Raw genomic sequence first — 13349 nt, forward strand, 5'->3', positions numbered from 1 at the left:
AAAGCTCATGGAACCTCCTGACCATCCTCGGCCACCAAGGCGGCCTCCGCTGACGCAAAGCGTTTAGGCTAGCCTTTCCAAGGCTAGTATTTCAAAGGGAAAACAACCTATCTCTCAATCTTCTGCAACATCTCCCATGAGTGCAGATAATTATGTCATGGACACCGACTTTGAAGTCATGTCTAGAAGGCGTCAAAGGCAATGCCCAAAAGGCACTTTCAATACAATCAGGATCCTTAAACCTGCCTCCTCAACCCTCAACAACACTGTTACGTCCATCGGGAGCAAACAACTCAAATAAGAGACCCATGAGGCCATCTTCAAATTTAATTCCCAAAAACCCAATAACATTTTCCCAAGTGGTAAGGCCAAAGGTTTTCCAATCGAGGCCACCAATTTTGGGATATTTCACTAAAACAACAATGGTCAATCTAACGATCGAGCCAGAATTTGACGGACCATCCATTCAAGAAGTTTGTTCTCAAGTATTCCCTCACGGATTCAACTATCTTCCCGAAGATGTATAGAAAACAAGAACTTTCTACGAATTCATCTTGGTGGACACTAAATCCGTGGAAATTACTCATGTTCCGGATCGTTCCAATCCTTCAAAAATTGTATACTCAAAATTGAGAATATTCAAAGTGCTAACTTCATCCTACTGGAATCAAGGGATGTTTGTAGCAAAGAAATTCTCAAAACTCTTCAAACCTCAAACATATACATACCGTGACTACATGCGAGCATGGTATAATATTTTCTAGTTTCAAGCAAACAACCATTCTTACAAAATGCATTTTCCAAATTGGTTTCAATTATGGTGGAACTATTTTGGACTATCAGAAGAAATCTTCCCAGTAGAAGTCCAAAGATCTTACCACCTTTTTCAAAATAGCATCTATGCGTTTCCTCTTTCAAAGACGTCCAGATTTGCATTATATTTTCAAATTCCGTTGACCTTTTGTTGGAATTTCCAACTAGGACCATATGAAAATTTTAAAGCCTTAAGCAAAGCACGAAGGATCAAGTGGTGTGAAAAGTTTGACTACTCTCACTTAGAAGGGTCGAAGCTAAAAGATTGGTTCAAAGCCAATGTTCATCTACAAGACTTATCTCGTTAAGAAGATGAACAATTTACTTTGACGAAAAATTCAATCATGAGTTCTCTCGCTGAAGTAGGATCACACGCTGATTTTACTTCATCTCTCAATACAGTCGTCAAGCAGTTATCAGACCATGACGAAACTCAAGAAGATGCAAATTCTTTTGCATTAGTAAATAATGAAGTCGAAGATGATGAAGATGATTATGACCCCTTTGCCGATTATGACATCAATGACCCATTTTTAGACTCACAACCAAATTAGTCTAAGAAATGATGACTCAAATGTTTATTTAAATTTAAAATTATGTAAATTATTTAAATCGCTTTTGTACAAAGGCGTGTAATCAGTCTATAATTATTATTGTCGTTCAAAAGAACTTACATTTGAGGCAGAGATGATGGAGATAGTATGTTTTTAAAGTGGATTAACCACCCACCAGCCACAGCGGTTAGTTGAAGATTGGAAAGCTCGGACAGATCACTGTGAGAGAAATAACTATAATATCCCATTAACTCATAAGGATTACGTTGGGCAATCAAAGTAGGCGGGGTAGCCGGAAGAGTAAGACCCTGGATCGTAGTCTCAAAAGAATTGATACGGTAGATATATTCAATAGTCGTTCCAATTAAGGTCATTCAGGAGAAACTGGGTGACAATATCAATAGCTATCAATTGAAGATCTTATCAAGCGTGCTTGAAGATAATGCAGACATATCTCATCTATCTACCTTTATTGCTTTGTTGTTTTATTATTGCTTTGTGCTTTATTGCTTTATTATTACTTTTCTCATTATGATGAGATAAGGTCAAATGGGGTCCTGTCCCACCGACAAATCTTATCGTAATCTTATATTTTTCAAAAAGAAAGATTCCAAAAGGATAAAATCATGGCGGTCCTGTCCTGTCAGCCACCTTTGAAAATTTTCAATTATTTTAGTTTAATAAATTAGTTTATATGTACACATATATCATAACCGATGCAATAAAATTATCATTTAATTAATTAATTTATAGGTTATTAATGATCATTATAGTTAATATAATATGAATTTATCTTTTAATAATCATAACAAGGATTAATTAGAATTCATTAATTGTTTTATTAATTAATACATCATAATTATATAAACTCATCAATCAATTAAATTATATAATCAAGTAACTTTAATTATAAATTACTCATTATACAAATACTTGTAATTAGGGATTTTTTCATACATAGTAAAATGACCCACTTATTTACTATTGTAGCAAAATGACAAAAAGTTTCCTTTTTATCATTTTACTATATTTGAAAATATTTACAGAATTTTGATATTTAAAATAATTTCTCTTGAAAAATTAATAATTGAATTAATATTATTATTTAATTATTAAATAAATTAATTTTTGTGCCATTTTTAAATATAGAAAAATAAAGTAAAATATTTACAAAATATAGTAACATTTTAAAACTTTCGATGATAGACGTTGATAGATATAATTATATGATAGACACTTATAAAAGTCTATTTTTAAAATTTTGCTTAATCTTATAAATATTTTCGTTAATTTTACTTTGTTTGTTTTGTTTTGTTTTTTCATTTCTCCTGAATGAATCCACCGTTGAATCTTAGTAGAAAGATGGGCTCGAAAAGCAGATGATGCTATTTCAAACGAAGCGGCAGAAGTGAAAAATGCTGGTTCTCGTCTTCTTCCTTGTCTCATTCTTTCTCCTTCTCCTTCTCCTTCTCTTGTTCAGATTCGCCACAGCTCATGGTAATCATCGTTCCCAATTTCAATCGACTATTGAATTTGAATACTTAGAAATGCGAAGAATTTGATTTTCTGCCTTTGTTGCCTTACTTTTTTCCTATTCAAATTCATAGGGGACTTCACTTTAATGTCCAAAAAGCATGTCAAGCGAGAGGAAATTGAAGATAAGGTCAGCTAATTTCAAGTTTTCGATAGGAACTTATGTTCTTCTTCAAGTTCTAGAGACGTATCATCATTCTTTTCTGATGTTAATCCAACTATTTTGTATCAGGTCGTTTGGATTACTGGTGCTAGCCGAGGAATTGGTATCGTTCATTTTTACTATATTGAAACTTTAATAGATGAAGAATCTTTCTGCAAATTTGTCTTTCTGTCTTTATGCTTAATTATAGGATTACTGTTGTCATTTTTGTTTTTGTTTTTTTTTTTTTTTTTGTAAAATTTCCGTTGAATGTAGGAGAGGTTCTTGCAAAACAACTTGCTGGTTTGGGGGCTAAGCTTATTATTTCTGCACGGGATGAAGCTGGGTTAGAGAGAGTGAAGAACGAGCTCTCTGGTTTGCATTTTTACATAAAAATTTGCGGGAGTCTCTTATTACGCCGATAATTATTTCTCTCTAAAGCAGCTTTTGATCCGTCACAGGTAAATTTGCACCTAATGAAGTGAAAGTTTTACCCTTAGATTTGGCATCTGGGGAAAATAAGCTGAAAGAGGCTGTAGAGAAAGCAGAATCCCTTTTTCCTGGCTCTGGTGTGGATTATATGATCCATAATGCAGCTTTTGAGCGTCCGGTAAGCAACTAATATTTTGTATATATTAATTGACCTTAATAATGCTATCATAGATTTAATTAATCCTTTTAAGATTTTGAAACATGCCGGTAATTGGTAAAGACATTGACATTACACCTTTGCACGATATTATGACATTGTCCTATTTTAGAAATGTCAGTTGTCAAATTTTAATGTTCGTATTATTCTCCAATCCTGTGAACATGTGTACTTAGTTCTTCATCTAGCGTGTGGCTACTAGCAGACAAGTGTTTATGTTAATTGATAAAGGCAAGAGCCCATGTATTGCTGTACGTGCAAATAATATTGATTTGTTGCTTTATAGATCTCCTTAGTAATGTAGCATGTGATACTTCAAGAAATTAGTTTCCTATGAAACCAATTCAAGGACAAAATAACTAGATATGTTTCAATGTATCAGTTTAAGTAGTAAGCCATAGATTAGAGTGTTCTGTAAATCAGGAGAATTCCAGTTAGCATGGATCTGAATTTTTACGTTAAAGGCTGAAGCTGTTAATAGATAAGGTGGCAACTTAATTATGTTGTTTGGTATCAGTTGGGAATTATTTCGACTAAGTGTAATAGTTTACTTTTATAATTATTTATATGAAAATAAATCATGGAGACATTACAACAGACAACACGCACCTTGAATGAACTTACTTTCATGGTGCTTTTTTGGGAACGGCATTCATAACATTGTTTTTTTTGTACATCTACATTTTCATATGGTTCAAACTTTATGCTACACCGAATTATCTAATTTCCATAATTCCCATTGGACATTGATGGATATAACCTATGCCAATATAGGCAATACAACAAAAAATTGATGGACTGGGTTGGCTTGATCAATTCTTTCAGCTTACTAGAAGAACCTTACCAAAATTTTGGATGATTATTGGTCCTACATGTGGACGATAAAAGCCTTGGTATAACTAAACCCAATCCTGTGGTGCGTGCGTGCATGTATGCATGTATGTATTCATGCATTTTTTTCCAAAAAAGTTGTATGTATGAATGCATTGATGCAATTAGTTTGATATGTCCCTCAAAATCTCAACCCTCAGTCCTCCTGCCTTCGCATCCACCGGACCTCACCCTTCTCTGCTACTGGTTAACAGATATATCACCATTCATGTATTTGCCTGAAAATGATCTGTTTTTGCGCCTTCGCTACCGTCATTACTTTTGGGTGTAATTTTCAATCAAGTTCTCTCTCGGATCTTTATTGCCCATCTAAGTTGCTCAATGAATGTCATTTTCTTTGTCTCTCTCCCCCCCCCTTTACATCTTTGCATCAATTTCTTCTCTTAAATGAACTTATTTTGTTTGAATCTCAATGATTGATAATGTACATTTTGTCATTAACTTTTCTCTCCCCTTTTTGAGCTCCCACTATTTGATTTTTCTCTCTTATCAATCTGATGAATTTTTCTCCTCCATCACCATTCATTTTGAATCTCTGATGCCATAGACTGACTGAGATTATTCTCTCTAGTCAATGGTTTTTGCTTGGTGGTTTAGATGTCCAATCATTACTTTTTTGAGCCTCAAGATTGTTCTCTGAATTTCTTGCAATCTGTTCCTGACTTAATCTCTCAAGGTTCATATCATTTTCTTTACTTTGAGCTTTATCTGCATCAAGTGCTTCAGCATTTCCCCTCTTTTCCCAGTAGGATCATGCCTTATGTTGAGTCTTATAAATTTGCTAGCTCCTTTCTGCTGGGTTCATGATGTTGCTTTGATTTTCCTATCAAAATTGCGCTTCTTGGGATTTTTGCTGTTGAAATTGTGATGTTTTTTTAATCTTTCTGCTTAATTTTGGATGGAAAAAATCTGCTGAACAAGCTAGCCATTGTGTTATCTTCTTTCCCTTATTTATTTTTCCTTTTCTCTTGCTGATATTATAAGTGATGACCTGGTTCAGTTCAATCCAAATGAATTCTGTGGAGTGCATTTCAGGTTGGGTTTGTATGTGAATAAGTTTGGGTTAATCAGATTGGCTATACAGTCAGCCTTACAATTTGGATTGGTACAAAAACACGCTTGAAATTAATCCAATCCTATCTATGAACACCCCTACAGTTACACCTTTTGTGCAAATTTCGGTTATCATCATTGAGTCTAATGATTCCATGGTGTAAAAAGCTCCACATGCTATGTTTTGTTTGTCCATATCTGTTTAACGATCTTTCTATGCTTTGATATCTGTGTTCGTTTATTGTTTTACAGAAAACTACAGCTTTGGATGTATCTGAGGAAAGTCTGAAGGTAAGGAGGAATAAACAAGTGACACTCACAATTTGGTTTAGTGATTTCTGAGATGGATTGATTTGATATTCAGTACTATTCATCCTTTGGTTATCGAGATAGCCATTTCTTGTGTTATCTTTCTGTTTCTATTAGTAACTCTTGTTAACCATGTATAATGCGTTCAATTCTTACAGTCTTTCTGTTTTCTTTTTTATAACAATCAGACAACATTTGACGTCAATGTTATTGGGACCATTTCTCTCACACGGCTTCTTGCACCTTTTATGTTACATCGGGGACGAGGTCATTTTGTTGTTGTAAGTGGAAGTCACTGATACTACTTATGCTTTCCCACTGTTTACTTAATTTAGATTCATTGTTGCATCTTAAGTTGATATGATAATATCAGTGTGGCTGGACCTTGAATATCCTATTGTGATATGACTATAAATGTCTATTGCCGGTTCAAGCTTTAGGTTACCTAATTCTCGGACAGTTAATTTTTATCATGAGAAGTACTACTTTTTCTCATCTTTGGACAATGCACATCTGACAATAATCTAGTTTTTGGGCTCTTGATTGTTGCTACATTGTTGTAATTGTATAATTTTCCGTATTTGATATTTGGACCATCGTCATTTTATTTTTCATGTATCTTTCTTGTTTCTTCTCTTTTATATCCTTTTACTCGTATGATAATCTAAATTGTCGATTTCTAATATTTTGTATCCTTCTGGGTTGCTTTCAGATGAGCAGTGCTGCGGGAAAGACACCTGCTCCAGGACAGGCTGTATATTCTGCATCAAAGCATGCTCTGAATGGTTATTTTCATTCTTTACGATCAGAGGTAAGATTAACCTAGTGTGTTTGTGCTTATATTTAGGATTACAGTGGGGACTTGTACCTGTTGTGAATGAAGGAATATGAGCATGCCTTCCTATATTTAGCGTTGTTTATACTTGCATTTTGGAGTAACTTCTAAATAGGCTAGACTCTACCAAATTAGAAACTAAATTCTCAGGCCCAGTTTTTTTTTGAAAATTAAGCTTATAAATACTATTTCCCCCATAAGTTTTTATGTTTTATACTAATGTTTTAAAAAATCAAGTCAAGTTTTGAAAACTAAAAAAAAAGTTTTCAAAGTTTATTTTTAGGATTTGATTAGGAATTCAAGTGCTTCCTTAACTATGATGAAAACCATAATTGAAAAATTGGGAGCAAACAAACATAAATTTAAAAAACTAAGGTTATGTTTGATAACAATTTGGGATTTTTGAGGAATCCCAACTTCTCATTTAACTCAGAGTTCAACATACGGGAGAAGTTCACCCCTGTTCTCTTTACATTTCCCTATTTAGCTAAAAGTCTAAAACAACCCGCTAGTAAATATCTCTAAGACTAGATCACTACTTTGAATTCCTTTATAAGAATCCACTAATCACTCATTCAATTAATTGAACTACAAATAAAGAAAAGGCTCAACCAAATCTAATATTTAAAATAAATAAAGATGAACAAAGTAAGATTTTGGGATTATAAAATTCCTTTCCACTTAAGGGTGCGAATGACTCTAGCCAGTGTGGATTGAGTACTTGAACATTTTCTCCCAGGGGTCTTTTTCCTCTTAAGGGGTTTTTCCTCCTATAGGCCTCTTTCATTTATAAATCACCATATCTTCATTGATTATGATCTTCATCTCCATGGAGGGCGTCATTGATTAAATAATCGTTAATATTTGACATGTTAACTTAAAAGTTAAATGTTGTTTTTTAAAATATTAATGTAAGTCATCTAAAATATACTTTTCTTATCTTAAAATTTTTTATTTTTATTTTTTATAGTTCAACATTTGTTTGGAATGGGGATCGAGATATTGACCTTTGAGATTGGTAATTTGTACCTTATTCACTAAGCTAGGCTCAGTTTGACATTTTAAACTATTGTTAATTAAATATAGGTAAATGAGAAGAATAGTTTTATTAGATAAAGATAATGTTATTATTCGTTATAAATTATAATCAGAGATCTTAGTTGAAAATAAAATACTGTAATTGGCACATGGAGAAAGTGAGAGAGGGAGATGGTTTTCTATGAATTATATTAAACTTATGATTTTTTAGACAATTACATTACATGAATATTCTTTTATACATTACAATTTCTTATATGACGTAAATGTAAGGGGGATTTTCAAAATTAGAAAAATAAGGGATAATATTTACACAAATAGAAAAATTTAATTATAGTTGTGATAAACATTGTTATCAATATCTATCGTTATCAGCGTCTATCAGTTACAAGTCTATCACCGATAGATGTTAATAGAAATCTATTAGTGTCTGTCATTGTTAGAAACTGATAGAAGTCTATCATTGGTAGAGTCGATAGAAGTCTATCATTGATATTATCAGTGATAGAAACTAATACAAGTCTATCATTGATATCAGTGTTTTTCTTTTTGCTGTTTCTGTAAATAGTTTGACATTTTTTCTATCTGTGAAAATTCCTCTAAATATAATGTAAATTCCATTCAAAATTCCAAATAATCTAAACTCAAAAGAACTTTGTTGATAATCTTATATGTACCTGATAGCTTAGAAGTCGTTCACTATTTTCACCTCTGAAGCCTTCTGGATGAGAACATTATAAGTTCAATTGAGGGTAGCATTGATTAATCCCTAAAATCTTAGAAAACTTTCCTAATGTTGGATTTGATGAGGTTCCGTAATGTTTTTGGAAGAATTCTACCATAAAACTGAATGTTAAGTTTTGTTCCAACCTTTCCTTGCTACTTTTTCCTTTTCTCTTACATTTTTATAGTCATTTACCTTTTATTTTTCTTATATAATCATGTATCGTTTATTTTTCTTTTATATTGCACAATGGAATCCCAGCTCTACCCTAAAGGAATTAGGGTGACCGTAGTTTGTCCTGGACCAATTGAAACGTCAACTAGCTCAGGTGCAGAAGCCATTGGGAAGAAAGGTGTATCTGAGGTATGTAGATCATATTTTATCTTGTGTCAATATCGTAAAGCATGGATGCTCAACTAAGAGATCAAAGTTTTGAATCTCTCACTGAACTCAAATACACACACACACATGTATGTATGTATATATATATTTCACTCTGCTCAATTCAATTTGATTTATTATAATGATTAATGAGTTGACCTAGTGGTCAATAAGAGTCCATATAAATAAAAGGATTAGGAAGAATGAGTTGAAGTTATAGTGGCGACTTGCCCAACATTTTATTTCCTACAAGTTCCCTTGCAACCAAATCTAGTAGCGTTGCACAATTGTCCCGTGAGAATAATCGAGATGCGTGCAAGTTGGCCCAAAAACTCATGGATATAGAAAAGAATGATATATTTGATTTAAAAAAAAACTTGTTTTGTTATTATTTGTACATTTTTATGCATAATCTTTAGGACATGTTTTTATTTGCTTGATGACATCATATATGGGTGGTTCTACATAATAACCCAGTAAGTAATAGGAATGTTACTAGGGATATACTAGTAATTAATGAGGAAACTTGTTAGGGTATTGGTTATAAATAGTGGGAGTAGGAATGAGAAAGGGGAGAATATTTTTGTGACTGATTTAGGGCTTGAGAGAATTCTTAATAGAGGAAGGGTCCAAATACCTCGAACATTTGGTATATTTTTATAGTTCGTTTATCCTGTTATATCTTTCCATATATTTGGGTTCAATGAGGAATTTGATAAAAATTTAAACTTGCACTTCTGTTTTCCATTACTTAGGGATTGTACTGCTTGCTGTGTAGCTTATGACATCCTAAACAGAGTTTATATCGAGTATTCTTGATTCTACTTTTCTTGCAGAAGCGGCTTTCATCAGAAAGATGTGCTCAGTTAACAATTATTGCTGCTAGCCATAATCTAAAAGAAGTTTGGATATCATATCAGGTATCCATTTTGAAATGATTCACAAACGTATTAGGAAGTATTTATCTTGTCGATTAAATAGCTTGGAAGTAGACTTCTTTTTGTGATCTTTGAAGCTACTATCATGTTGAACTATGTCACTTTATGCAAGCCATAAGATGACAGTCAGGGTTTTTTTGAAAATAAATAAATAATCACGTGCAGAGCTTGAAGTCTGAAAAACCCTGACTGTCAACTTGCACATAAAAAAGAATGGTAGCTTGTCATTGCATTGATATTGATGACTAATGAATCTTGGCTAAATATATACCATGGTAAATTGTCTCAAACTGAGGATTTTGTACATGTCAAGCTAATATATAAATGTTTTCTTAATGTTCATTCATTAAATTGTTTGAAATTTTAGCCCCTTTTTTCTTTATCTATAATCTATACTAGTATACCCACACATCCTGATCCGGACTCTCCATTCATTGTTTTGCCATGCATGTTCAAAATTAATACCTTCCTATGCACTTTCATAGTAAATTTCATGTTATAATCTCAAACTAGAATACTGGAAAGCATGTGACTTGTTCTTAGTTTTTTCTTATTGGTAGCAAAGGCTTTTCACCTTTTTTTTTTTTTCCTTTTTTTGTGGGGGAGAGAAGTTCCATCTTCTAACTCTTGCTTTTGTTAGAATTTGACATTTAATTTGTTGCTTAATTCCTGTAGCCCGTCCTTGCTGTTATGTATTTGGTTCAGTACATGCCAACAATCGGCTACTGGCTTATGGATAAGGTATTCTCTGGTTTCAAATTCGTAACAATTTCGGTATCACGGAATATCTGCCACTATGTATTTGTCTTGGTATCTATATATTTTGAAACTATGTGATTTGGCTTCATGAATTGAATAACCTCGAGTTCTATCCTGAATGGGTGTGTAAAAATTTACTTGTAGATTGGTGCAAATCGTGTTGAAGTGGCTGCTAAGAAGGGCAACACGTACTCGTTGAGTTTGTTATTTGGAAAAAAGAAGCCGTCTTAAGTATGACTCAACCAGCTTACTTGAGCATAGTTCAACCTTGTCAAGACATGAATAAGTTCTCTTAAAGTTCAAAGGTTCACACTCATACTCTTTAATTGTAATATATAGATAGATAGATAGACACCTACTTGATCTTCATTATGCAATGCGTAGGTAATAAGCATGCAAAAGAGATGCACCAAGCATGTTTTTTCCTTTCTATTTATATGCTAAAAACAACGTTAACATGTGACTTGGGATCAATAAGAAAATACTCCTCGTCTTTAGTCTGGACTTTAGGTTGGGTACTATTTATTTGTAGCAATTTTTACATAACTCGTTTGATGGCCTGGATAAGATGCTATAAAGGGATGGCCTGGATAAGATGCTATAAAGGGATGCTTGAGAGTGATTTTAAAATGATTAAATTTACTTTTTTTAAAAAAAAAAAAAAAATTTAAAGAATTCATAAACATGTTTTTTATCGTTTAAATATTAGAGTTTGTACCTTTGGACATTTATTTTATTTTCATTATATCAGTGGGAAGTTTCTTGTTCACCAAAATCAATTTATTTGGTTTTACATTTTTAAACATAGTTTTTATATAATCAAAATTGATTTTGAAAGATAAAAAGTATGTTTTACAGTGACTTTGAACAAGATCAAGAGTGATTATTATTTCAATTACTCCTAAACATATCTTGAATTTACCTCAATAACAGGGCTAATGTTGAGGTGACTTAATTTGTGGGCAAGTCATATTTAAGATGTTTGAAAATGAAATCACCATTGAATCGTATTAGAAAGATGGGGCTATTTTGTCGATACATAGCCAATTTTGATAGATTTATTGGAGGATCCCACCACGTGCATACACGGTACTGAGTTGGACACTTTAGCCATTCAACCATTGATACTTGGAAAAGGCTTTGTAAAACTAGAAATAATATGGGCTGTTTTCCTATTTGGAAAATGAAATTTTACTATATTTAACTATATTTTCAATAGTTTTGTCATTTAAAAAAATTACTTAAATAATAATGTCAAACTAATCAATATTAACTCTAAGCAATTAAGAACAAATTTTAATTAATAAGTTTACATAATTCGGGTATAACTAATATAGTGTTTATAAAAATATAAGTTAAGTTGGTTTATAAATCAATATTAAAAAAATACTAAAAATATATTTTAAAAAAATTAAGTTGGTATTATAAATATAATATTTAGTAGAGTTACATGATTTATAAAAAAATAAAAAAGCTGATTCATGCCTATAAAGAGTGTTATATGGTGTCTACACACCACATTTGAGTTCAATATTGGCTATAAATCTTGAAAAAACGATTAAAGAAAGAAATAGGATATTTAGTCAATAAGAGGCAAAGACCATGATTTTCTTTTGACATCATTTTCATGAGGGATTAAATATTGAATATCTTACCGTAAAAGATCCCTATGTTCTGTAGCCAAGTTTGAAAGAAATGTATGATAATAAAAAAAAATAGTGGTTCTTTCAAAAGCTCATAATAAAAAATATTAGTTCAAAATTGTTGTTAAGTAGAGAAAAAATTACTAATGAAGATATGTTAGAGAAAATGTTTTCTACCTTTCACGTCTTAAATATGCTCCTGTAACAACACGAGAAAGATGTTTTAAAAAATATTGTGAACTTATATCATGTCTTATTTTGATTGAATAAAATAATAAGCAAGGAATGATAAACCATGAAATGCGACTAACTGGAGCAACACCATTTTGTGAAGAAAATGTAGTGACTTCGAATAATAATGGTAGAAGTGGAGGTCGAGGTCATGGTCGTGACCGCGACGGAGGAAGAAATAATTATTTTTTTTGTGGTAATAATCATTCAATTTTCTTTATAAAAAAAACCACAAATAGTGACAATCATAAAGGAAAAACTCCACAAAATAAGAGCTCTATAAGTGTTGAAAATCAATGCTTCCAATGTGGTATGAAAGAGCATTAGTCTTGTACTTGTTGTACGTCGAAACACTTAGTTGATCTCTATCAAGCCTTATTGAAGGATAAAGGAAAATTTTTTAGAAGCAAACTTTGCATATCAAGATGATGTATTTGACCCTTTCAATATGACACATTTGGATGTTGCTGACCATCAAAACGTGCATACAACTGCAAGAAGTGAAAACTACTTTTTGTTCTTATTTTATATTATCCATTTCTAGATTTTTAGGAAACAAAAAATTATTTTCTATTTTTATTATATTGATTGCCATCTACTGATAACACCGAAAATGTGCTATCTCTCTCTTCTTAATTCGGGATCGTTAGGCTATTTAATGTGTCTTATTGATGATTTTGTAGGTCACGAGTGTACAAGAGGTCGAATGAAGCGTTCAAGACGAAAAGACGATAAAACGGCCAAGATAGGAGCTAAATTGCACAAAAGGGGAAAGAAGGCCAAGGAATTACAAAACTGCCCCCAACTAGAGTGTTGCAATGCTAAAAAAGAACGTTGTGCAACGCTAGAAGACAGA

At 32.3% G+C, this 13349-nt stretch overlaps 1 protein-coding gene across 1 annotated transcript; it reads left to right on the forward strand.

The window, feature by feature from the left end:
* The first annotated feature begins 2640 nt into the window (after positions 1-2640).
* On the forward strand, positions 2641-11116 carry LOC120080509 (NAD(P)-binding Rossmann-fold superfamily protein). Its single transcript, XM_039035190.2, has 12 exons — positions 2641-2864; positions 2975-3030; positions 3133-3166; positions 3319-3417; positions 3504-3652; positions 5888-5926; positions 6133-6225; positions 6657-6755; positions 8803-8904; positions 9759-9842; positions 10536-10601; positions 10764-11116. Exons 1-12 carry the CDS (start codon positions 2783-2785, stop codon positions 10848-10850), a joined length of 990 nt encoding a protein of 329 aa, XP_038891118.1. The 5' UTR covers positions 2641-2782; the 3' UTR covers positions 10851-11116.
* The last annotated feature ends 2233 nt before the right edge of the window (positions 11117-13349 follow it).

The sequence above is a fragment of the Benincasa hispida genome, chromosome 6 (assembly GCF_027475165.1).
Source record: "Benincasa hispida cultivar pf3 chromosome 6, pf3_genome.v1.1, whole genome shotgun sequence".
In the NCBI taxonomy this organism is placed as follows: Eukaryota; Viridiplantae; Streptophyta; class Magnoliopsida; order Cucurbitales; family Cucurbitaceae; genus Benincasa; species Benincasa hispida.